Genomic DNA, 24,598 nt, shown 5'->3' on the forward strand with positions numbered 1-24,598 from the left:
GTTTTTAAAGTTATTGATTTAAGGGTTTTTTAAAATTCAATATAATATACTCCTTTAACATCGTAATTCTTGTTGATGCTCAAATTGTCCCAAATGTGGCCAGTGGAAGCCACATTCAGCCATCTGTGTCTTTGACGTATCCCTATTAGTCCTTGATTTCTTGCTTTGATAACACAAGCTTAACTTTGTACATTTCCTACCCAAGACCTGGAATTAGCCCTTGTAGTTTCCCCAAATGGTTTTAACTCCCAGAATCTAACCAATTTTATATTACTTTTTAAAATTTTTTCAAGTCTGAGTGTCAAACCTCGGTTTCCTTTTGCACTTTGTTTACCCCTGTGAAGGAACTGTGGAGGAATTTTTTGGTGAACAATTATTTCTAAAGGTAAACAGCACAGTTCTCACTTTTAAAAAATGGTCATAACACTATAAATAGGCAGCACCATAAAATACAGAAGTGTCTAGAAGCTGGTAAGAGAGGGGAGTATGAAGTTAATGTATTCATACTCTGCCTACGGTATCCTTGTCTTTTTTTTTTTTTTTTTTTTTTTTTGAGATGGAGTCTGGCTCTGTCACCCAGGCTGGAATGCAGTGGCACACTCTCAGCTCACTGCAACCTCCACTTCCCGGGTTCAAGCAATTCTTCTGCCACAGCCTCCTGAGTAGCTGGGACTACAGGCACATGCCACCAGGCCCAGCTAATTTTTGTATTTTTAGTAGAGACGGGGTTTCATCATATTGGCCAGGCTGGTCTTGAACTCCTGACCTTGTGATCCGCCCGCCTCGGCCTCCCAAAGTGCTGGGATTGCAGACCTGAGCCACTGCACCCAGCCCGGTATCCTTACTTTTTATTTGCATTTCCATAGTTAACCGGTTGGTCTGGAAAAATGTGAGACTTTCTGATATGACATGACTCCTGATAAAAAGTTCTAGTGTATATTTCCCTGTTTGTATATGTGAACCAAATTAAAACTTAGCCCACATCAAACATATCCTCTCTTCAGGATACAGCCCCATGTCATCTCAGAGCTTCATGACAACTTTAGCAGAAGCCTGGAGGGAGTAGGAAAGATTTGTCAGTTGACTCTACTCTCTAGTTACTGTTTCAGCCCGAGGAACTGCTCTACACTGATGCTGCTGACCTGTTTTGATTATCACTTTCCTGGAGTGGTGTCCAGACTCCTGGCCTCTGTTATGGATTGCATTGGGTCCCTCAAAAATGCATATGTTTAAGTACTAACCCACAGTGTGACTATATAAGGAGATAGGGCCCTAAGAGGTAATTAAGGTTAAATGAGGTCATAGAGGAGGGGGTACTCTAATCAGATAAGACTGATAGCCACCCATGAGCCAGGTCTCACTAGAAACCAACCCTGCCTGCACCTTATCTTGTACTTTTAGCGTCCAGAACTGTGAGAAAATATACTTCCGTTTAAGCCACTCAGTCTGTGGCATCTTGTTATGGCAGGGTGAGGTGACTAATATGGTCTCCCAGCTCTAGCATAAGGGATTTCCTTCATTTTTCCCAATACGACATTTACCACATTTTTCTTCTTCCTTTTGGATTATGGGGGCTATTTTTACACCATGTATTTCTAGCACAGACTCCATGGCTTCTGGCACAATGCATGGCACAGGAACTCAGTATTTAATGCATAAAATTAGTTTCAACTCCTGCAAATTGGGAAAGGGAGTAAGAGGAAGAAGAGGTGAGATAAGGAAGAGTGCTGTGGAGGAAAAATGGCCCATGCAATGAGAATGGAGGTGACTTTCACTCTAAGTACCAAAAGCCCCCAATAATTTATCTAATCTTAATGATCTTTTTTGTTCTCTACAATTAGCATGTTTTCCTATTTCCTATCTGTACTATAAAATTTGTATTAATATATACTGCCTGACATTTGAAAGTTGTCCCACTGATTGCTTTATCTGTTTCTGTCCCTACCCACATTGCAGATGCTTTGTTGTCAGGGGGCTTGTAAATTCTACTCAGGCCAGGTGCGGTGCTCATGCCTGTAATCCCAGCACTCTGGGAGGCCGAGGTGGGCGAATTACGAGGTCAGGACATCGAGATCATCCTGGCTAACAGGGTGAGACCCTGTCTCTACTAAAAATATAAAAAATTAGCTGGACATGGTAGCGGGTGCCTGTAGTCCCAGCTACTTGGGAGACTGAGGCGGAATGGCGTGAACCCGGGAGGTGGAGCTTGAGTGAGCTGAGATAGGGCCACTGCACTGCAGCCTGGGCGACAGAGCAAGACTCTCTCTCAAAAAAAAGTAAATTCTACTCAATCTTCATAGTAACTAAGCCAATACTAGACATGGTAGTGTTCAGTGAAGTCATGTTAATCTAATGACAAATGTGTGAATTTCAGTAGTTTCTCTTTGATCCAAAGCAATAGGCTTATATTTTCTTGTCTTTCAACAGAGAGCCAAGAACTCTTCAGAAATCATTTTCATGGGTTCCAGGACAAGTCTTTCCTCTTACGGGACAAACTGAAACACTATCTATTTTGAGGATACCCAAAAAGCATCTTAGCAACTTCATGTTTTTTCAATGCTATGATGGTGACTTTTGCCAATGCTACTTGGTACTCAATGTCCAGAATAAACTAGAACACGGTATTGACCTCCAGGCTGGCCTCTTTACACAGGCCTTCTTTCCAAGGACTCCATTGGGTACATGACAGGCATCTGAGAAGTACTGAAAGGACTAACTTCAAAAGACCATCTTCTAATAAAATTCAGAACCAAATAGTTTTTTTAATGGTATTTCTTCACAGGTATTTAATAAATGTTTTTAGACCTATGATAAAAATATGCTCCTAAATGTTTATATATGCTTATAAACATATTAAATTAAAACACAAAAACTTCAAAAGTCTAAAAGTTTATTGCCAGAATAGCAAACTTCATAAAGATACCTTTTTAAAGTACATCGAAAATGACAAGCAAAATAAACAGAAAATTTTGACCAAAGAAAAGCCAAGATTGCTGCTGTCATGCACATACAGTCAAATTAACACCAAACCAAGTAAGTACATCAAAGACTATATCGGTTATACAATCCACACTCTAAAACTAAGGAGACTCATTCCAAAATGCTTGGTTTGGGGTTGGGGATTTGAGAGGGGAGCTGGTGCTGGGAGGGTAATTTTCTCCTAATACAGAATATGGAAATATTTAGATGAGAAGCAGAATGACTAAAATATCAGTGATCCATTTTTTTCTCCAAGCATAGAAAACTGTATTATAGGCTTCCAAAATTAAAGAATTGATCAAAAATCCAAACACAGAAGAAACAAATCCTAGGTTCAATTTGTGTTACAACTGATTGGCACTTCAGACGCACCGCATCTGAGTGTACTACTTATTTAAGATGAGCTAAGAAGATAAAAGCCAGAACAGCCTTTACTATTTGATTTCAATCATGGCTATATTTTCTATAAGCATAGAACGTCCTATCACTCTACTGCAAGCACTGGGATTTTCTTTTTTATTATTTAATAAATTGGCAATTCATATAAATGAAGCCAAGGTATAGCAACCACTCCCAACTGACTACTAGTGCCCAATAGAACTACTGCTAAATGAGTAGGAGTAAGAGTAGGAAGAATTCCCTGTGGCGTCAAAGCTTCCTCTCCGGGACCCACTGCGGGACCCGGAGCGAGATCCAGAGCGAGATCCAGAGCGGGAGCCGGAGCGGGAACCCGGAGCCGAAGACATGTTGTAAGGGCTGGGTAAGCCCTTGGACGACACGGAGGCGGCTTCCAGAAGGCGCAGCCCAGTGATATCTTCTACCATGGAGCGATTTATGGCATCCTTATAGGATATTTTTAATTTGGTTTTGGGGCATGTCAGGATTTTGGCATAGCTGCTGGTGTCTTGCAGCCTCTGTGCCGCGCGGCCGTCGATGAACCCCTTCCGGATGGCTTCTTCTGTGCTTATCCTCCCATGCACTTCCGGGTCAACAAGACCTCCGGTGAGGTACTGGAACTCCAGGAAGCGCTGGCCAGCCTCGTACGGGAGCCATTTTTCTTTCACCGCCTCTGCCGCCGACATCTTCTTCTTTCCCTTCACACCCTCAAAGCCTATGAAGGCTTTCTGAGCAGGCTTCAGCCTGGTGGCCATGTCTTGGTCAATCACACCCTGGGAGACTGCATCCTGAAGTGACAGCTTCTGGCCCGTGGTTGGGTGGATGATGCCGCCTGTGCAGGCCTGAGCCTCCAGAAGCCTCTGACCGGTGATGCTATCGACGATGCCCCGCTCTATACCTTCTGTAATGGAGATTTTCTCCAGGTTTTCTGTGTCAAAGATGGCTGCAATGGGGCTCGATTCTTCCAGGGTGTCGGAAAAAGAGCTGCTCCTTATGGTTAAATTCCTGACGCTGGATATGGTGGAAATCTTACTTACTGATTCATGTCGGGTGCTGCTAAAAACATCATCACTGACACCACTGCCCATGCTGCTGCCGGTGCCAACACCATTTTTCAAGGAGATCATGTCAGCAAATTGAGTGAGGCTGAGGCTGCCCGATCGGTACTGATCAAAGAACTTCCTGTCAACAAGGCCCTTGTCAATAGCATCTTGAATATCATACTGACTGCCTGTCTTTCTGTCTACCAGCACCACCCTGGTGGAGCCATCTGATCCCGTGATGGTTATTTCTTCCCATTCACATTCCTGCTCACACAGTTCTTTGAAGGTTTCATAATCAATTAGGCCCTTCTTGTAGGCCTCCTGAACAGACATTTCTTTATTGGTTTCTGGGTCAACTATGACCACTCTGCGCTTCCTGAGGGTATTCTTTTGTGATGTCTGCACCTGTTTCTTCTTTTCTTTCAGAGGCAGAAGACAGAGCCCTGTATCCTCATCCTTGATGCATCTTTCTTTTAGTTGCAGATAGGTAAGATTTTCTTCAGTGTTGGGGTCAAAAAATCCTTTGGTATCATCACTTGGATCTGAGAGAATCTCACTGAGTTCCTCATTGAAATAGCCCCTCTTATATGCTATGTCAACTGGTAAACGATGGCTCTCCTTTGGGTCAATGATCCCCCCGGTTGCAATCTGTGCTTCTAATAAGCGAATACCATGGCCCTTTTCGATGAGTTCCTTATTCATGGCTTGGAACAAAGAGATGATGTTTCCTGTTTCAGGATCATTATACCCAGTGACAGCTCGTTCCGCAGACAGGAGCTTCTCTTTGAACTCAATGCCCACCAGACCTCTCTTGTAGGCTTCCTCCACTGGTAACCTCAAGTTGCTAACAGGATCCACTATAAAGCCAGTAGCTGCTTGGGCTTCCAGTAACTCCAGAGCAGTACCGGGTCGGACTAAGCCAATTTTCATGGCCTCATAAATGCCAAGCTTCTGTTTTGTGGTCTCATTGTATATGCCTGCTATGCAGCTTGAACCCTGCAGGAAGTCCTTAATTCTCTCACCAACCTCGTCATAAGAAATCTGACCAGACTCCAGTTCATTGACAGTGGACGGTCTCAATATACCAGAATCTACTAGCTCAGTGACGGTCACAGGTTGTCTGATTCCTTGGAAGGACATGCTTCTCTTCTGTACTGAAAGCAAGAGCAGACCAGTATGTGGTTCGATTCTACACCGTTCCTTCAGCTGCACATAACTGACCTTCTTTTTGGTGATTGGATCCACAAAGTTTTTCTGACTATCTCGGGGATCATTCAGGGATCGATACAAATCTCTATCAATCAGCCCCCGGGCCAAGGCGACATCTTTTGGCAAAAAGACACTGTTCACAGGGTCTACTACACCCCCTGAAGCAATCTGGGCTTCCAACAGGCGCATTCCAGTTTCTCTATCAATCAAATTTTTCTTGATGGCTTCTGAAACAGATACTGTCTTGCCTGAAAATGGATCGTCGAAACCAGTGACAGCTTTCTCTGCTGTATATATCTGCTGGCGGTCATCGAAGTCAATGAGGTCCCGAGCTATGGCACTGTCGACAGTCAGCTTCTCATTCCGATGGGGATCAATTATACCACCTGTAGCTGCCTGGGCCTCCAGAAGCATGACGGTGGATTCTGGGCTGATTAATTTCTTTCTCTTGGCCTCTACCAAAGAGTACTTTTCCTTAGGAGAAGCAGATGCTCCAGCGATAGATCCTGCACCCCGAAGGAATGGCTGGATTTCAGAAGCAACTTCTTCCACTGACTTCTTCCCCTTCAGTAGTTTGTCCAAGGTTGTTTTGTCAATGAGCTGACACTCATAGAGCTGCATTGCTGTCACCTTCTTCCTCAGCCCATCAAACACCAGCTTGGAGGTGTCAACGGTCCACTCACACTCAGTCTGGGTCTCCCGATGGGACCCATAGGGGCGCTGTCTGAGTTTATCGATCTCCCTCTGATATCGGGAGCGCTCTGTTTCTAACTGTGACTGTGTCTCCCTGGTAGAATCCTCCAGCTTACGCCTGCACCTCTCTTCAATTCTCTTGATCTCTGCTTGGAGTCTTTCGATCTCACTCCTAAGACTGTTCTTCTCTCTCTCACTCTTTTCTCTTTCTGATTCTATCTTCCTAATAGCCTCCTCCTTGCGGGAATATTGGGTCTTCCACTGATTCAGGTCATTCTGAATTTGCTGTTTCTCACACTCCAGGCGCTGTTTCACTCTGGTTTCTGCCTCTAGAGTTGCTTTTGCACGATTCAGCTCATCCTCCAGCCTCTGCAGCCTTGCCTTGTCTTGCTCCAGGACTTTGATTTTCACCAGAAGGCTCTCTCTTTCCTGTACCACCTGAGTGCACTGATTCTTTGATTCCTGAATCCTATTAGATGCCTAGAATTGAAAAAGAAATGGGAAAAAAATGTTTTGAATCATATCATATTACTATCACAACTTCTATTCTTGTATCTATCTTAAAAAAAAAAAAAAAAAAAAGCCTTGCTTATTTTTTCTTTCTACATTTTCCCTGGGTACACTGTAAGCTTGCTATTTTACAAATTTGTGGGAAAAATTCTGCAGATATATGTTGCCACTTCGATAAATGGCTTCATAGTTACTATTTTTTTCTATAGAAGGAACTGTAAGTTGTAGACCTGTCTTACTCTTAACAATAATTATGCTTTGAAAAATGTGGGGAGTTTTGTTCCAGGTTATCATACCTGCTATACCTACATCTCACCTGTTACAACTAGACGAACATACTTAATGAAGCAATACAAATATATGAAGTTATCTATTATAGATAAATATATAAATATATATTATATAATTTTATAATTTTATATATAATATATAATACATACATATACACACACGCATACACACACCAACCCAACCATACACAATATTTGTCTGTAGAAGTTAAATGTATCAGAAGTTAAAGAAGTTATTTTTAAATTAAAGGTTAGGAGAAGAAAAGCCAAACAAAAGGAAACACACTAGGGCCATGATCAAAAGCGAACACCAAATAATCCATGCAAAAAAATCATCTAAGCAGGCAAAAGAAAAAGTGTTTGAAAAATTGCATAGGGAAACACTTTAGTATGACTTCTATTTAAGAAAATTTTCATTACAAATGTATGCCATAGCTCACTAAATAAGAGCTAACTTCTAAGAAGCAGAATGGAACATTTGGAGGAAGTTACACATGTATTAGTGTTCTTAAAAGCAGGGCCAAACACAGGCTACCCAGAGATCAGCATTTGATGCAATGAAAGAACAGCAGGGCACACAGCATTGAAATTATTTTAAAGCAGTTATCTGGATTACGACAGGAAGTAGTAGAGCAATAAAAAGAAAAATTAGATTTTCTATAAGCATCTATTTAAGCAGCAAGAGCACAGTTCAGATTAGATAATAATGTGATGAATAATTTGAGAAACAGTGAAGCTGTGATCAAATATTTGTGAATACCTCTAAAGCCTGCTTTTGGAATTTCTCAATTTCCTGTCTCAAATTTTCCCTCTCTCTCTGTAAATCATTAATCAGCCCCTGCAGTTCCAGGGTCCGGTTGTTGCTGATCTGCAGCTGGTTCCTTAGTTCCAAGATGGTTGCATTTTTATCACTGTCCGCTTCGCTTCGTCCCCTCCTCAGGTCATCGTACTCCAGCCTCAGGTTCCGCAATTCTTCTTCCAACATCAAATGCTCCTTGGTCAGGTTCTCCGTGAGAGACTGCAGCCTCTCAATTTCTATTTTGCTTTCATTTAAGCTTCTGCTTTTATCTTCTATCGCCTTCTGGAAATGCTCATTCCTCAAGTGAGCTTGTTTGACACTTTCCTGTTCCTGGAGTAACTGCCGCCTGAGCGCCTCGACCTCACAGGAGAGTCTCCTCAGCTCTTCCTGGGTCCTCTGCTTTTCCCTCAGGTGGCCATCCAGCACGTCCCTCTGCTGCCGGAGGTCATCCTCGCTCCTCTTCTTAACAATGGACGCCTGCTCCAGCTGCTGGGTTAGGTTGGTGATTTTGATGGCTTGTTCCTTCAGCGACCTCCTCATGCCTTCCAGCTCTTCCTCCAGCTTCTTCCTCTTGCAGGAGTCTTCTGACGCCGTCCTCTTCAGCCGATTCAGCTCCTCTTCCACCTTCTGCTTCTGCAACTGCAGGTCTTTCAGAGAGCTCTGGAACCGCGTGATATCCTGGTCCTTCACGGTCCTCTCCTGGGAAACCCTTTCATAGTCGATTCTCAGGCGTGTCAGTTCTTGCTCCTGAACCTTCAGTTTGTTAATTGACTCCGTGGCACTACTGTTTGCTTTCTGCAGGTCATACTGGACCCTTTGTAATCTCGCGTTTTCATCTTCCAGGCATTTCCGCTCATTTGTTTCTTTGTCGATCAGTTGTTTTAACCTTTCTATCTCCTTGTTTTTATCCTGGATGGTTTTGGCAGCATCATCAAGAGATTGCTTATATCTTATGCTCTCCTCTGTTCGCATCTGAGTGACTTGTCTCAGCTCAACCTCCAGCTGCTGTTTCCTCTGAGACACCTCAGAGCCAGTGGCCTTTTGCTGCTGGACATCTTCTTCCACCCTCCTGAGATTCTCTGTGGTCTGGGTTAGAGTGTTCTTCAGCCTCTTTATTTCTTCAGATAAGCTCCTGTTTTCTCGGGTGAGATTGTCTATCTGAGCCCGGTAGCCACTGGTATCCTCTTCCTTCTGCATGGTGAGCTGGTGGATGGTGGTCTTGGTGATGTTGATCTCAGTCTCAAACTGATTTTTTAAGCTAATGATCTCCTCATCGTAATTGTTTCTTACCTTACTCAGTTCATTTTCATATTCCCAGCGGCGCTTGGCCTCCTCCTGAAACTCAGCTTTGAGTCTCTCGATCTCCTTATTTTTGTCCTGAATGGTCTTGGCAGCCTCGTCCAGGGACTGCTTGTGCCGGGCATTGTCCTCAGAGCGCTGCTGCATGACCTGCTTCAGCTCTATCTCCAGATGCTGCTTCTTCTGCATTATCTCAGAGCCACAGGCCTTTTGCTGAAGGGCATTTTCTTCAGCTCGCCTTCGCTGCTCAGTGGCCTGCAAGATGCTGTCATTGAGCCTGACAATTTCATCCTTCAGATCTCGATTTTCCCTTGAGAGTCTATCAAGCTGGTTTCTAAGATTTTTGGAATCATCCTCTTTTTGCATGGATATCTCCTTGATGGTGGTCTTCGTAATGTTAATCTCTGTTTCATACTTGTTCCTTAAATTACTCATCTCCTCATTATAGTGGTTTCTTACCTTTGCCAGCTCATTTTCATATTCTCTCTTCCGGGCACCTTCGTCCTGCAGAAGAACCCTCAACCTTTCAATCTCGTACTCCTTCTCCTTGATGGCTTTCTCAGACTCTAACTTCTGCCAACCCAGGTTCTCCTTTTCACATTGCCTTGCTTTTTGCAGTTGGTCATAGTCATTCTTCTGTTGGTCAAATCTGTCTTCCACAGATTTTCTTCTTCTCTTTTCATCTTCAATCTCATAAGTCAGTCGGGTGATCTTCTCATTAAGTTCTTTTATTTGGCCGTAGCACTTGTCTAGATTTTGCTTAGCCGACTTCCCATCCAGCTCAGCCTGTCTCTTCAGCTCCTCCAGGCTCGCAAGCTTCGTTTTGAACTGGGAACACTCTGCCTGGTATTTCTGCAGGTTCTGATCCAGGAATTTGTTCTTATTACAGTTTTCCGAGTTGGCATCTCGGGCCAGTCTGAGCTCCTCTTCCAAAACTTCGATCTTGGTATTTTTCAGCTGTGGAAGTGAAATCAGAAATTATGTCAAAAGAGAAACACCTCACATTCCAAGAAAGAAGCAGTACTTTTCCCCTCCCAGACCAGTGTGCATTCTCATTTCTCTTTACACACACAGACACACATGTAAAGAGTGACTAGGCAAAAATTCAAGAAATCTGGATTCTCATGATAATTCTTCCACCAGCTGCTCATATAATCTCAGCAAATGATATATTACCTTTGAGTCTGAGCTACCTCATCTGTAAAATGAGGTAATTTCTTTCAAGATCAAAAGCTTATGATTTCATAAATTATGTTCCCTTTATTTCCAGTTTACATTAAAGTAAGTTTACATATAAACCCAATTTAAGTATCATAAATGAGGAATAAAGGGAACAATCACTCAATATAAACAATTTAAATAGACCTAGTCCAAGATGTTATCCTTAACACAAAGACATAAAGCAAATTCCTTGACCAAACGTTAAATAAAATGACTTGTTTGGCAAAGTTGCTGCAATATTATGAATATTACTTAAGTTCATTTAAAGCAGTGTATTGGAGCATGGAAGTAACCCCAGACTTACAAACAAGCAGTATTATATTAAACCTTTAGAGGAAATACAGTTTTACCAGGATGTGTCCAAATCCACATTATAATGTGGAAGTAATAATAAGGTTCTATTCTATTTTCTTTGTTGATGCTTCAAGGAAAGATAGTAGTAAATTACCTTCAGATCTTCCAGACTCTTCAGCATCTCACTTAAGAACCTGTAATAGTCTCCAGATCTTGTAAGTAGTTCAATGTACCGAGCGTGAACATCTGCAGCCTTGGAGAAAAGGAAGGAAAGAAAGAAAAAGATATTGCATTAAAAAAAAAAGTCCTATGTAATTTGACCAATTTGGTTTTCTAAAATAGTGAGATTAAGAAGAGTGAATTCTCTTTTTAGTGTGTTCATTCCAAAAACAGCAAAAGAAAGTACAGCAAAACAAAGAGCCAAAAATGCATCCCATTCTCATCTCTCCAGGCTGTTTCCCCTAAACCATCTGACAGGCGATAGTCTCTGACGTGTTTGAGAAGAGGCTGTGTTTTAGAAGTTTCCGTATTTTCCACTTTTTAGAAGTCTCATCAAACCCACAAATTTAAGCCCAATTTCTACAAAGACTCTAAATAACAGATTCCTGATCATTTCTGAAAATGTGTCATACATCAGTGACTCACACCGGAGGGCGCATAACCTGCTATTAAACCTCTTAAACTGGATACCCTATAACGGGATGAAATCAGTGATGGTAAGGAAGACAGGCAGGAGACCGGGAAAAGGGAAGGAGGAGGAGGAGCAGGTGTTAAGAGATATGCGATGACATATCTACCTCTTGCAGAATCACCCCAGAAGGCGACTGTATCATGGTCCTCTTGATAGGTATGTTCAGCAGAGTCTCCAGTCCGGAGGTATATGAGGCCAGCTGCAGCTCATAGTCCTGCAGCATAATGAAGTTTAAGAAAAGTGTTCTTCATGGACTTAAAAAGCATCACTAACAGCTCCAGTTCCACAGTTTTAAATCACTGGACTGCATGTCTAATTGCCAACCCCAAAGACAATGCACCACTAGTGGCCAACCAGCTAATACTACATTACAAAACCGGCCAGGAGCGGGGGCTCACACCTGTAATCCCAGCACTTTAGGCCGAGGTGGGCAGATCCCCTGAGATTGGGAGTTCAAGACCAGCCTGACCCACACGGAGAAACCCCGTCTCTACTAAAAATACAAAATTAGCTGGGCATGGTGGTGCGTGCCTGTAATCCCAATTACTCAGGAAGCTGAGGCAGGAGAATCACTTGAACCCAGGAGGCAGAAGTTGCGGTCAGTCGAGATCACACCACTGCACTCCAGCCTGGGCAGTAAGAGCGAAACTCCATCAAAACAAACAAACAAAAAACCATTACTAAACCAAGCAGTACATCTTTGTATGCTAAATGGAGAATGTAGCACCTACCACCAGTCGAAGAATAGAAACCAGCCATTCAAATGGATACCACCAATGTGGAATGAATTCAAGCTAATAGATTTTTAATTTTTATGGTTTGTTCAGAAAAGAATATATACAGACCATAATTACTATCCTCAAGAAGTGTATACTCTTTACAACAAATCAGCAAGTCATGCAGTTAATAATAATCTTGGTGAAACACCAACATTCTTTATGAAACCAACATACCTTAATTGAATTTGCACAAAGTTCAGCAATTTTTTGTACTTCCTCTGATTTGTCTCGTTTGCCAGATATTTCATTGTGCAAGTTCTATACAAAAAGTAAAATATTTACCAGTGTTAATGCATACAAGTATTTTTAAATAAATGTGATTTCACTCTTTTACCACTGTTATGTGTACCTTTTTTTTCAGCTTATTACTATATATACTTGTCTCATATTCTTATAGTTAGAGCTCAGGAGATGAGCATTTTTTCCATTCCAAAAAGAGAAGCAAGCTCTTTAACTTACTATCTGTAAGGTTATTTTCTAGTCAGCCTGTTTTCTGGGCCTATCCCCTCAATTTATAAAGATAATTTATGATAACATGAAGAGAACAATATTACATTATTTCTATGTTCATAACTGCATTTCCTTATAAACATCTCAGTTGCTTTTCCTCTGGGCATTCTTTAAGCCTTCACAAAATGGATTAATAATGTTAAATATTCATCATTTCAAACCTAGGCTCTGATGCAAAAGCCAGAGGAGAACATGAATTACACCCAATTAATCTCAAAACAGCTATGGAACAAAAAGTTGGCTTATACCTTCTGCTCATTCAAAAACCGCATGACTGTGTTGGAATCTCCGAATTTCATGGATTCTAAGGAATCCTGACGGCGTTTAGCATCATAGAGCCACTTGCAGAAAGCCTGGTAGTTATCACGATAATTCCTCAATTGCTTGATTTGTTTCTCCAGGTCCCATAATCTGGGGAGAAATAGATACAATAAAATCATCTTATTAGTTCCTAAAATATGTAACAGAGAGTCACCCAGAAATTCACTTGGTATAGACCCAAGAAAACTGATCATATTCCCACACAAAAACTTATACATGAACATTCATAGCAGCACTTTTTATCCCAGCCAAAAACTGGAAATAATTCAGGTATCAACTGATGAAAGGATCAACAAAATGTGGTAATGCCAAACGATGGAATATTATTCAATCGTAAAAACACATGAAAAAAATAGAGAATGACGTACTGAAATATGCTACAACACAGATGAACTTTAAAAGCATGATACTAAGTGAAAGAAGCCAGTTACAATGGACTACATATTGTATGAGTCCAGTTATATAAAATGTCCAGAATAGGTAAATTCATATTCCAGAGATTTTTTAAACTCTTATTTGCAGAAAGGCATTTTTTTGGTCTAAGATTTAATTTTCATAAACTTTTGGAGAATGCTAACTCAAAGCAGCTACTCCTTCCAAGAGTCATAACAAGAGTTTACAGGGCACAAAAGAGCTGGCTAAAGGGCTTCTGCTGTTTCTCTAAGACCCTGGATGGCACCTGGCCTGCACAGGGTTGGCTATTGCGATGCATTCTCCTTCCATTTCTAACAAAGTTGCATACAGGCAGTCCGTGAAAACAGCATCTGTTATGCCTAACTTACACAAAAAACAAAACCTCTGTTTTCTACAATGGCTCCCCTCAAGTGACATTATCTTGTGAACAACCAAAAGAGGAGAAGATGGGGAAGGACGAGGAGGAGGCTGGCACACCTGAAGTCGATCTGTTTATCTATCCTTTGCCAGCGGTCTGTCAGCTGTGTGACTTTTTCACTGAACTTGCCCAGGTCCAGGTCATAAAGCGGATACTGCTGTGAAGCCTGAGAGTGGATCTGCTGGGCTTTCTGTAGTTCTGTCTTCATGGTGGCCAACAACGACTTCTTCAAGTTCAAGTCATTTTTTATTTTCTGCAAGATGAAAAACAAAAGATTGCAAATTAATCCCTTCTCCCATTGTATGCTACACTACAAGTCACCAAATCGGGGGGGAAAGTTTATAAAACACTTTAGAATATTCATAATTTAAAGTGTTAACAGCCAATCCAGGAAAATATATTTACTGAATTGCATTTCCCAGTATTTGTTCCAATAATGTAGTTCCTTGTGCTATCCTGTTACAATTATAATGTATATGAAGTTTCTAAGAAGTCCCACAGTAAAGAAACCAGTTTAACTCAGCATTCCCCAAATAATCCCATCACGACTTACTTTCTCATATAGTTCCTGCTAACACACTCTGGAAAACAGAGTTATAGAGATGACAACTGATGTCAACCTGTGTGGCCACAGGAACCCAATAATCCTCAAAACTCATGAAAACCTAGTGAAGCTTTATAATTGGGAGCTCAGTTCTGAATTAGTTCCTGTAAATTGGGCCACGGTTATAAGCTTTCGAGTTACCTTCAGTCCACAGCGGTAAGCTTCCACTTTATCCAGGTCCAGGCAGACAGTTTCCTCCTCAGTGAGCCTGGCTTCATAAACCTTTAACATGTCTTCTGTTTGGAGAATAGCCTGGAGCAGTGCCCTTACTGTGCATAAGCTGGAAAGGACAAAAGCAGCAGATAAAATTGCCAGCGACAGAATTAGTCTGTGAAGATTTGGCTCTCACAGCTAGTAATGAAAGAGAACAATGTCAAAGCAGATAAAAATTTATTTTGTCTTTTTTTGGTATCTATTGTGATTCAGACCAACATTTTGTATTCACTGAAGAATTCTCAAGTTCTCCTTAGAGCATAACTTAGTTCTAAGATAACATTATAGTCCAGAATAGTGGAATTAACATGTGAGGCTAGCGGAATTAACGTGCTCTCCAAACCACAGAAGGATGTAAGTAAACCTCTAGGAACAGAGAAACTGTAAGGCAAGCATCGAAAGCAAATGAAGTCTGACAAAAAGAAGCTTGAGAAAAGGAAAATATGAGATTAGTGATAGCCGAGTTTACCTATTTAAGTAGCCATCTGTAACACCATTGATATTTTCCAGTTTCTGAAATAGTCCAAATACTTCATTCTGTAAATAGCAGTACTTTTCAGAACCTCTGAAGTTGGCAAGCATATCTTTAAGCTGGTTGAGAACCTCAGCAATGGCTTGTGAATCATTCTGCACACTCTGTCAAAAATGAAGGAAAGCTCTTTTCATTTAGCTGTCTGATTCTTTTTATTACTGTATATATTTAAGGTGTACAATATGCTGTTTTAATACACATAGACACAGTGAAATGTTTACATCAGGTAATTAAGTTAACATATCAGTCACGTTCCATGGTTATCTTTTTTTGTATTTGTGGTAAGAGAGCCTAATATCTACTCTCTTAGAAAAATTTCAATATACAACACACTACAAGATTACTACCTGTAGTCTTCCTGTTGAATTTAGATCTCTAGATTTATTTATTCCACACAAGTGCAAGTTTGTATCCTTTACATCTGCCCATTTCCTGGTAACCACCATCCTACTCTCTGTTTCTATGAATTCAACTTTTTTCTTAGAATTTACACATAAGTTAAATCATGCAGTATTTGTGTCTGGTATATTTCACTGAGCATAATATCCTCCACGTTCATCCATGCTTTTGAAAATGGCAGGATCTCTATTTTGTTTTTTGTCTTTTGTTTTTTTTGAGACAGAGTCTCACTCTGTCGCCCAGGCTGGAATGCAATGGTGCGATCTTGGCTCACTGCAACCTCTGCCTCCTGGGTTCAAGCAATTCTCCTGCCTCAGCCTCCTGAGTAGCTGTGATTACAGGTGCATGCCACCACACACGGCTAATTTTTGTATGTTTTAGTAGAGATGGAGTTTCACCATGTTAGTCATGCTGGTCTAGAACTCCTGACCTTGTGATCCACCCACCTGGGCCTCCCAAAGTGCTGGGATTACAGGTGTGAGCCACTGCACCTGGCCCCAGGATCTTTCTTTTTTAAAGCTAAATAGTACTGCACTGTCTTTGTGTAGAGTCATGTGTCCAATAATGATGTTTTGGTCAATGATGAACTGCATACACAATGGTGGTCCCATAAGATACACACACACACACATATACATACACACATACATATAAACACACACACACACACACATTTTCTTTTAAAGAGAAGGGTCTTGCTTTGTTGCCCAGACTGGAGTACAGTGGTACAATCATAGCTCCCTACAGCCTCTAACTCCTGAGCTCAAGCAAGTAGCTGGGACTACAGGCATGTGCCACTGCATCCAGCCCCCATAAGATTACAATACTATATTTTTATTGTATCTTTTCTACATTTAGATATATTTAGATACACAAATACTTGCCATTGTGTCACAATTGCCTACAGTATTTAGTACAGTAACATGCCCTACAGGTTTGTAGCATAGGTGTATAGTAGGCTATACCTTCTAGGTTTGTGTAAGTATGCTCTATGACACCTGCATGACCAAATCGCCTAACCATGCATTTCTTAGAATGTATCCCTGTCATTAAGCAACACAACTACACACCACAGTTTTGGCATACTGATCACACAGAGGTTAGTACTCTGCATTGGAGCTGTGTGATTCTTATGATCATTTTTGCCCTTAAAAAGTCCACTAAAAGTAAAGGATTCAAGACAGAGAGAGGAGTTGACCTTCTATTTCTTTCTTGAGTATGGCCTCATTAGCACTGTAAATGTGGTCCTCTTACTTAGAATATCTGTATTTTGGTCTTCCAATGCAGTGTGCCCAGGCTTGGTTGAGGAGAAAACATCACTGAGTTAGGAGCTGACACACGTGGGCCATAGTCACACTCTGTCTATGGCTTTGAGATCGTATATCATCAACCAAATCTCTTCATGTCAGTGTCATGTCTACAAATAAAGATCATTCCCCCTGTCTAACCCATATTATAGGTTGTTCATGTCAGTGTCATGTCTACAAATAAAGATCATTCCCCCGTCTAACCCATATCATAGGTTGTTCTCTGCAAGAAGCCAATTTAATGCTTGTGAAAACTTTTGAGATGGACTGTGGCCTGATTCAACAACCCAAAAACTGTGAAAACTTTTGAGAGGGGCCATGAAATGCTTGTGAAAACTTTTGAGATGAACTGTAGCCTGATTCAACAACACACAAATGAACAGTTTAACTAACCCCCAGCCTGATAACCATCTACAAATTTGGAAACATAACTCATAAGGAAATCCTGCCAGAAGTCTGTTTTATTGAAAATTAGTATTTTTGCCTAAAAACATTTAAACTAGGATTTTTTAAATTCATTTGCAGGTAAATAAAAATATACAGGGAAATCAGGCAAATACTAGCAGACACCTACCTTAAGCTCATTAATTTTCACTGTGATGTGGTGTGAAGATCCCTGGTCTGCTAGAGGGAGATTTTTGAGAGTCATCCTGCCCTCGCAGTGCTCTATCTGCCTGCGAATCTTCTGCAGCTCCATCAGCATCCACGTTTCTTGCTTGTCATTTTCTCTGTTGGTTTCAATAACTTTATTATGGTTGACATCTTGGCAGGTTCCATGATGAGTGATTTCAGTTTTGGTTACTGTAAAAAGAAGTTAGGGCCACAAAAATCAGAGAATACCTAACTATCAAGGTGCTAGGCCTCAAAAAACATCCACACTACCTAAAAGTATACCTTCTTCCTTTGAATTTCAGAATCAATTCTGAAAATTTAGTGCACGAAGAACACTGGCTATATAGCATTCAGAGAAATGGTTCTGAAATTAGTTTTATGCAAACTCCTTGCTTTTTAAAATGGTATGGATGGTTGATACAAAGAGAAAGATGTCCCAAGCTGACCTGTCTGGTGCTGGGGGTGGCCAGGGAGCTGAATGACCAGGGTCTGGTAATGCTTCTGGGCATCGGTGAACTGAGACTGTATTTTCCGCTTGTCATCATCTCCAAACATCTCCGAGCCTTGGCTATTTCTGATGAACTCTTGGTAATGTAACTCAAGGTCGGCTATCGTCTTCGTGTAATCTTCCTGCCGCATTGTTTTCAGCTGAAAGGAAACAGGCAGAAGTGATCTGGGATTTATGCCTGCCCCACAGTGCAATCAAGAAGAGTTGGCCAAAAAATGCCACCCACTAGATGGGACTCAAAGCAACACTTGTCACAGGCTCATTAAGATATAAAAGGTCTTTTAGGGTTTAGACATTGCTCCCAAGAACTACAGGAATGGGTTGCTAATTTTTTTTTTTTTTTTTTGCCTACAGAATATTTTCATTCAAATGAAATATTATTCAGAAGCCCTAAATATAAAGCAGAGCCCAGCAAAGCTGCTCCAACTAAAATGAGAAAAGGGGCTCGGGGGACCCCAAAAGGTACTTTCTGTGCCCCTCACCTCACTTCCATCCTTGTCACTCCTAAAGGATCTCCCTCCCCTGCTAGGACTCTTCAGACCACAATCTGAAAACAACTGATTTAGAGTAACTAACACTTAGGGTGCTCTTCCAAGAATTCCATCCCACCTTTTACTTCTGTGATACCCACTTAATCCTTTATGACCTAACTTTCCATTACATCGAAGGAGCATAGGGTCCAGAATCTTACAGGAGTGCATGGTTTTTCCACAGGCACTTCGGGCCTGTCAGGCCACCTGAATTAGTATTACCTCTTTCTCTCATAATCAGCCATATGCTAATCCCTCCCGTTCTCTATTGGGCTGACTAGAACCTCTAAGGAGGGCTGAGCTGACTTGCTTGATGAGACACAAAAGCACTGCTACACAGCAAGAAGGTCGAACTGTTGGACAAAGGCACTGCGGAGGGCAGCGCGGCCCTACCTCCAGGCAGCCTAAGCGGCCCTGAGGACATACCTTGGCGATTGTCATGGCCCTGATCTTCTCTATGTCAATCATGCAGTAGTGCCAGGACACCAGGCTCTTCATGTTGATGTAGAGTTGGTTCCACAGAGCCAAGATGGCTTCGTAGTACTGTTCAATCCTAACAGGCACAAAGGGAAAACATGCGAGAGCCAGGCTTTCACACTTCATCCCAAATGGGAAACCTGGACATGCTCACACCACTGCACAAAAACCTACAACAGTCACTGATAAAGTAACAGGTGGAGGTATAACTTGGAAAACAGTTCATGGATTTGGATTCATTTACTCCCCAAAAGTACATTCTGAATTATCTACATTATTGGCTGACATATATACTACAACTTTTTGTTGTTGTCTTGTTTTTCGGCAACTTTGTAACTGACAGAGGTCTAAGGCAGGATGGCAGGTGCATTAGATGCCAATGACCCGAAGCTTGGTCATGAGCACAAAGCAGCTTACTACACTACTCTCCCTATTCTGTGTGTGGCTGTAAGATTTCCATACTAAATGGTTTAAAGGAATCTGCCATGGACAATCTGTTAAATGAATGTTCTTCCTACAGTGAGTCAATGTTGATAATAAAGGCATTTTATATTTGTGACTACATGTAAAACACTTGATTTTCTAAGAAAAGGAGAACCTTAAAATGATGTCTTTGAAGTACACTCTGAACCCCCTACAGTCAGACATTCCTTTTTTTTGAGACGGAGTTTTGCTGTTGTTGCCCAGGCTGGAGTGCAATGGCACGATCTTAGCTCACCACAACCTCCACCTCCCGGGTTCAAGTGATTCTCCTGCCTCAGCCTCCCGAGTAGCTGGGATTACAGGCATGTGCCACCACACCCAGCTAATTTTGTATTTTTAGTAGAGATGGGGTTTCTCCATGTTGGTCAGACTGCTCTCAAACTCCTGACCGCAGATGACCCACCTGCCATGGTCTCCCAAAGTGCTGGGATTACATGCATGAGCCACCACGCCCAGCCAAACATTCCCTTTTATCCTTCAATAACTATTATCTCTTCAACAATTTGCAAGACAAAGTGAAGGTGACCTTCACAAGGTTCCTTTTTTTAAGAAGATGGTTATTATAACAAGGCACCGTGTGTCCAAGCTTCAGGTATAAGCACCTGCCCTCTTCCTCCGCCCTCGCGTTCATGCGTGCATGCATGGCTTTGGGAACTTGGATGACTTACTTGCCAGAGAGGTCCACGGCCAGTGGGTTCGGAGGAGGGATGATCAGCCCCACAGAGGGAACGAGCATGTCAACGCCACCCGGGCCCGTCACGTACCACTTGCTGCGCTCATTGTTGTCCTTCAGGATACACTCATCCCCCTTATGCACGATTTTCTGTAAGGCAAGCAGCCCCGGGGTTTGGCTTTATTCATAAGTATGTGTTTTTATTTTTTTTCTCAAAGACAGAAACAGAGATGAACACATGCAAATTATTAAAGCTTTTACCTTACTTGTTCCCCTCAAATGAAGCTGATCATCATACAACTCAACAATACTGACACTTTAAATGATATATGTGAGCCTAAAAGGTATACATGAAGTAAGCTACATTTTATTTACTTGGTCTCACTATGTCACCCATAGTGAGTGACATTCACTTTATATGCAACATAAAAGTATCATTTCTCATTTCTTTTATCAGAAATTTAAAGATGAGAGTGATCACAGACAAGTTTTACATACGAGAAGTATTAAGCCTTATGAATTTTTAAAAGTTCTAAAATTAACTATTGTCCTTATTATTGACAACTACCATATGATTCACAACAGAGCTGCTGCTTTTGTTCCATAGCTGCTGCTTTCATAGATCAAAGACGTTGACTATGGTGATTATTGAACTCTAGATTAAGTGTTGCTTTCTTGATGGACAAAAATTTGCATGTAAAGACAGGGAAAACTTTTGTATCATTCTAAATGAGTACATACCTGGTCTTGTTTGTAGTCACAGAGAGCCCTGAGAATAATGGGTTTATTGCTTCTGTAGTCTGGGTTACGAGGCTTCAGCTGTACAATCTTCTTAGACTTGTTTACCAAGTTCTGCACCTGACGCTTGTATTCAAGGATTTTCTCTCGTTCTTTCTGCAATTGTGAAAAAGATCATACTTTAACATAGGTACTCTATGAGTTTTAGAGGAGATTTTCAAACTGCATTCATGTAGCTACACGACACACTATCACTGCAGTCGCATTAAGTGTAAAAAGTCACAAATTCGTCAGCAGGAAACAGGAGAACCTTTCACGATAACACTCTCCAGAAGCTACACAGGCAGGAATTAAGTGGGCAGGGAAGAACATCCTTGTGTGAAAGGGCTATGCTGATAAAATTTGAAGTATGCTTTCCCAAAGGAATTGTCATGTGAAGTAATGTTCTCTCTGTTCTTATTTTCAACAAATTGCCCAGACTGAAGCAAAAGTAACTGTCAAGAGTAGTTGGGCATGTAAAGAAGTTCATTTTGAGAAAAGCCACCGGAAGCTGAAGAAAGCGCTGGCTTGGCTCTGGGCGTGCGTTGTACAATTATACTAATCAGAGCCAGCTGCATCCAAGGCATGTGTTTTATCTCCCTGACCAGGCACAGCTGCTGAGGTTCTGGGTCTGAGACGATACCTCCAGCTCCTTGATCTGTTCCAGCAGGTGCTGCAGGGGCATGTTCTTGTCGCAGGGGTACTTCTTCCTGATGGAGTCCTGAAGCCCCTTTAGGTATGCTTCAGTCGACTGGGCCTCTTCAAAAAACTGTGAAGGATGAGAGTGATCAGTGAATGAACAGCAACTCAATAAGCAATTTCATCTAGTAGTTCTGTTTCAAGGACTGTTACCCCTAAGCCTCTCTTTGACAGGTGGTTAAAGGAAAAAAATTCGTGCAGAAAAAACACACTCAAAAGATTAGGTATTAAGACCTAAATAGCAATGAAATTATTACTAAATATAAAAACCTGAAAGTAGGCAGCATTTTCTTTCAGATGAACATCAATGCACTTGGTGATCTGAAGAATCCAGCTCCACTGCGTCTGCAGAGTGTCCATATAGGCCTGAAACAAGAAAATGTCAGCTGTCTTAGCCTGGCTCAGTTGCACAGATGCGTACGCACCAAGAGATAGGTGAGCCTGCATGAAAGCTAGTAAGCAGTTTTTATCTCATTCTAAGTCAAGCAGATATTTTTCTAAAAGTTGGAAAGAGAATTTCTCACCATATAACTTGGTAAGGTCAAAACTCAATTTTAAAATCAGCTTTCACAAATAGACACCATGAGGAGTCTTAGTCAAAATATGTATCACCCGAATAGCAGAGATACTGACCAATCAGAACCATGACTGGGGCTAGCACCGGAGTGGCGTCCCTTTGCCACACCAAGCCCAGTTCCTGGAGGGTTGCTGAATCACGGGGAGGTTCGAGACATCCAAGCAAAGGGCTTAGGGGGCTCAAGACAGTGATTCTTACCAACTGATATGGAAGTTTCTGGTTTTTTATTTTTATTTTTTTTTGAGACAGAGTCTCACTCTGTCGCCCAGGCTGGAGTGCAGTGGCGTGATCTCGGCTCACTGCAAGCTCCACATCCCGGGTTCACACCATTCTCCTGCCTCAGCCTCCTGAGTAGCTGGGACTACAGGCGCCTGCCACCACACCCAGCTAATTTTTTGTATTTTTAGTAGAGACAGGGTTTCATCGTGTTAGCGAGGATGGTCTTGATCTCCTGACCTCGTGATCCATCTGCCTCGGCCTCCCAAAGTGCTGGGATTACAGGCGTGAGCCACTGTGCCCAGCCAGGAAGTTTCTGGTTTTTTTAACAAGCAGTAAGGCCATACCAGTGCTACCAGCTAATGTCAGCCTTGAGCGTGGCCACACATGGCAGTCTAGGGCAGCGGTCAGCAAACTATAGCTCAAGGGCCACATCTGGCCCACCTCCTGTATTTTTAAATAAAGTTTTATTGGAATACAACCACACTCATTCATTTACACAGTGTCTATGCCTCCTTCTGCACTATAATAGCAGAGTTAAGTAATTGTAACAGAGATCAAATGGCCTGAAAGGCTAAAATACTGATTGTCTGGTCCTTTCCTGAAAGAGTTTGCCAACCCCTGGCGTAGGGTATTGATCCCAGAATGAAAAATAAAGTTGGCACAGCTTTAAGTCTTATAAGAATTACTCATTTGGATAGTCTTACTTTATGAAAAGTTTCCTTTTTGTTTCCTAATAAAAATATAAACCTCATGAAGCCTACCTCAATTTTGTCTGAAGCTGGATGCTGATTGAGGACAAGTTGGTCACTTTCTTGTTTCAGCTTATTGAGCTCTTTTTCTTTAACTTCCAGTTGACTCATGCGTATCTGTGAATGAAGAAATAAGAAATCCTTTGGAGCAAGTCATCATTAAACTTCCATCACTCCCATAGCACTTTTTAAAAGTGAAATACAAAACTGCATTTTGGAAAGGAACAATGCCAAAGAATCATGCTGTTTTCCTCAAGAATCACAGCGTTTTTAAGGCTGAAAAGGATGTTTGCTCCAGGTGAGGATGTGGCTGAGGCTTACTCAAAATGACACAGGAGGAAAGAAGAGCTACAACCATCCTGAGGTTTTCCAATCCCAGGCTTCCACCCATCGTCCTGCAGTGCCACACACACCCTGGGTTCTGAACGTACCAGTTCTTACCCTCTCTAAACAAACTATGGTCTTCCGGGATATTAAACAATGTATTGCCCCTCTTTTTCTTTTTATTTTAAGTTCAGGGATACATGTGCAGGTTTGTTACACAGGTAAACTTGTATCATAGGGATTTGTTGTACAGTTTATTTCATCACCCACGGATTAAGCCTAGTACCCATTAGTGATCTCTCCTGATCCTCTCCCTCCTTCCACCTCCACCGTCTGCCCTCCGAAAGGCCCCAGTGTGTGTTGTTCCCCCTCGATGTACCCATGTGTTCTCATCATTTAGTTCCCACTCTTAAGTGAGAACATGTGGAACTTGGTTTTCTGTTCCTGCATAAGTTTGCTAAGGATAATGGCCTCCACATGGAGAAGTTTTCAGGAAGGAAGCGTTTTTCATGACCATTTCAAAGGAGGCTGAATTGCAAGGGGCTGATTAAACTATTCATAGGCCATTCATTCCCCGAGCTCCCAGCTCTTCAAGGTAACAGGCTCAAGGCAAGCGTCTACAGCCACGTGGGGCGAACTTACGGAGAAGGCCTCCTGTTTCTGAGCGATGTTGGTGTTCTTGTCGCTCCAGTCGTACAGCAGCTCCTCCTCCTCGCAGTCATTGATCCACATGATCTCCCGGGACGTGGCCTGGATGATGTTCTGCAGCTGTCGCAGATGATCCATCCTCTCAAAGGACGCTTTCTACACAGGAAGTTCAAAGGCAGCATTAAAATAACAATATGTGGATGACTGGTGTTCTCTGCAGGTTTATAGATTAACCCTGCAGCCCCTTTTACAAAAAAAAAAAAAAAAAAAATCACACGGATAGGAAAAAATGTTAACCTTGTGCATTCACTGACCACCTGGTATGGGAAAAGACCTATCCAAACTTGCAGTGAATAAGAAGGCAGCAACTCTTTTTTTTTTTTTTTTTTTTTTTTTTTTGT

The 24,598-nt window shown here is 41.8% G+C and overlaps 1 protein-coding gene across 3 annotated transcripts in view; it reads right to left on the reverse strand.

The window, feature by feature from the left end:
• Positions 1 to 2,873: 2,873 nt before the first annotated feature.
• Positions 2,874 to 24,598, reverse strand: part of DSP (desmoplakin) — a 46,065-nt gene continuing 24,340 nt past the window's right edge. The window contains exons 7-24 of one of the 3 annotated variants that reach the window (XM_023221164.3): positions 24,192 to 24,353; positions 23,238 to 23,342; positions 21,951 to 22,046; positions 21,625 to 21,750; positions 20,946 to 21,098; positions 20,200 to 20,354; positions 18,998 to 19,124; positions 17,980 to 18,181; positions 17,496 to 17,722; positions 15,153 to 15,319; positions 14,612 to 14,750; positions 13,926 to 14,119; positions 12,962 to 13,124; positions 12,378 to 12,461; positions 11,531 to 11,638; positions 10,888 to 10,986; positions 9,678 to 10,175; positions 2,874 to 6,800 (exon numbers count right to left, since the gene is read on the reverse strand). In XM_023221164.3, the coding sequence (XP_023076932.2) occupies positions 3,564 to 6,800; positions 9,678 to 10,175; positions 10,888 to 10,986; positions 11,531 to 11,638; positions 12,378 to 12,461; positions 12,962 to 13,124; positions 13,926 to 14,119; positions 14,612 to 14,750; positions 15,153 to 15,319; positions 17,496 to 17,722; positions 17,980 to 18,181; positions 18,998 to 19,124; positions 20,200 to 20,354; positions 20,946 to 21,098; positions 21,625 to 21,750; positions 21,951 to 22,046; positions 23,238 to 23,342; positions 24,192 to 24,353 (6,042 nt within the window). In that variant the 3' untranslated portion in view covers positions 2,874 to 3,563. Of the gene's footprint in view, positions 6,801 to 7,880; positions 10,176 to 10,887; positions 10,987 to 11,530; positions 11,639 to 12,377; positions 12,462 to 12,961; positions 13,125 to 13,925; positions 14,120 to 14,611; positions 14,751 to 15,152; positions 15,320 to 17,495; positions 17,723 to 17,979; positions 18,182 to 18,997; positions 19,125 to 20,199; positions 20,355 to 20,945; positions 21,099 to 21,624; positions 21,751 to 21,950; positions 22,047 to 23,237; positions 23,343 to 24,191; positions 24,354 to 24,598 lie in introns of all 3 variants that reach the window. The other 2 variants (XM_023221163.3, XM_023221162.3) reach the window with 2 other exon arrangements.

The sequence above is a fragment of the Piliocolobus tephrosceles genome, chromosome 5 (genome assembly GCF_002776525.5).
Source record: "Piliocolobus tephrosceles isolate RC106 chromosome 5, ASM277652v3, whole genome shotgun sequence".
Classification (NCBI taxonomy): Eukaryota; Metazoa; Chordata; class Mammalia; order Primates; family Cercopithecidae; genus Piliocolobus; species Piliocolobus tephrosceles.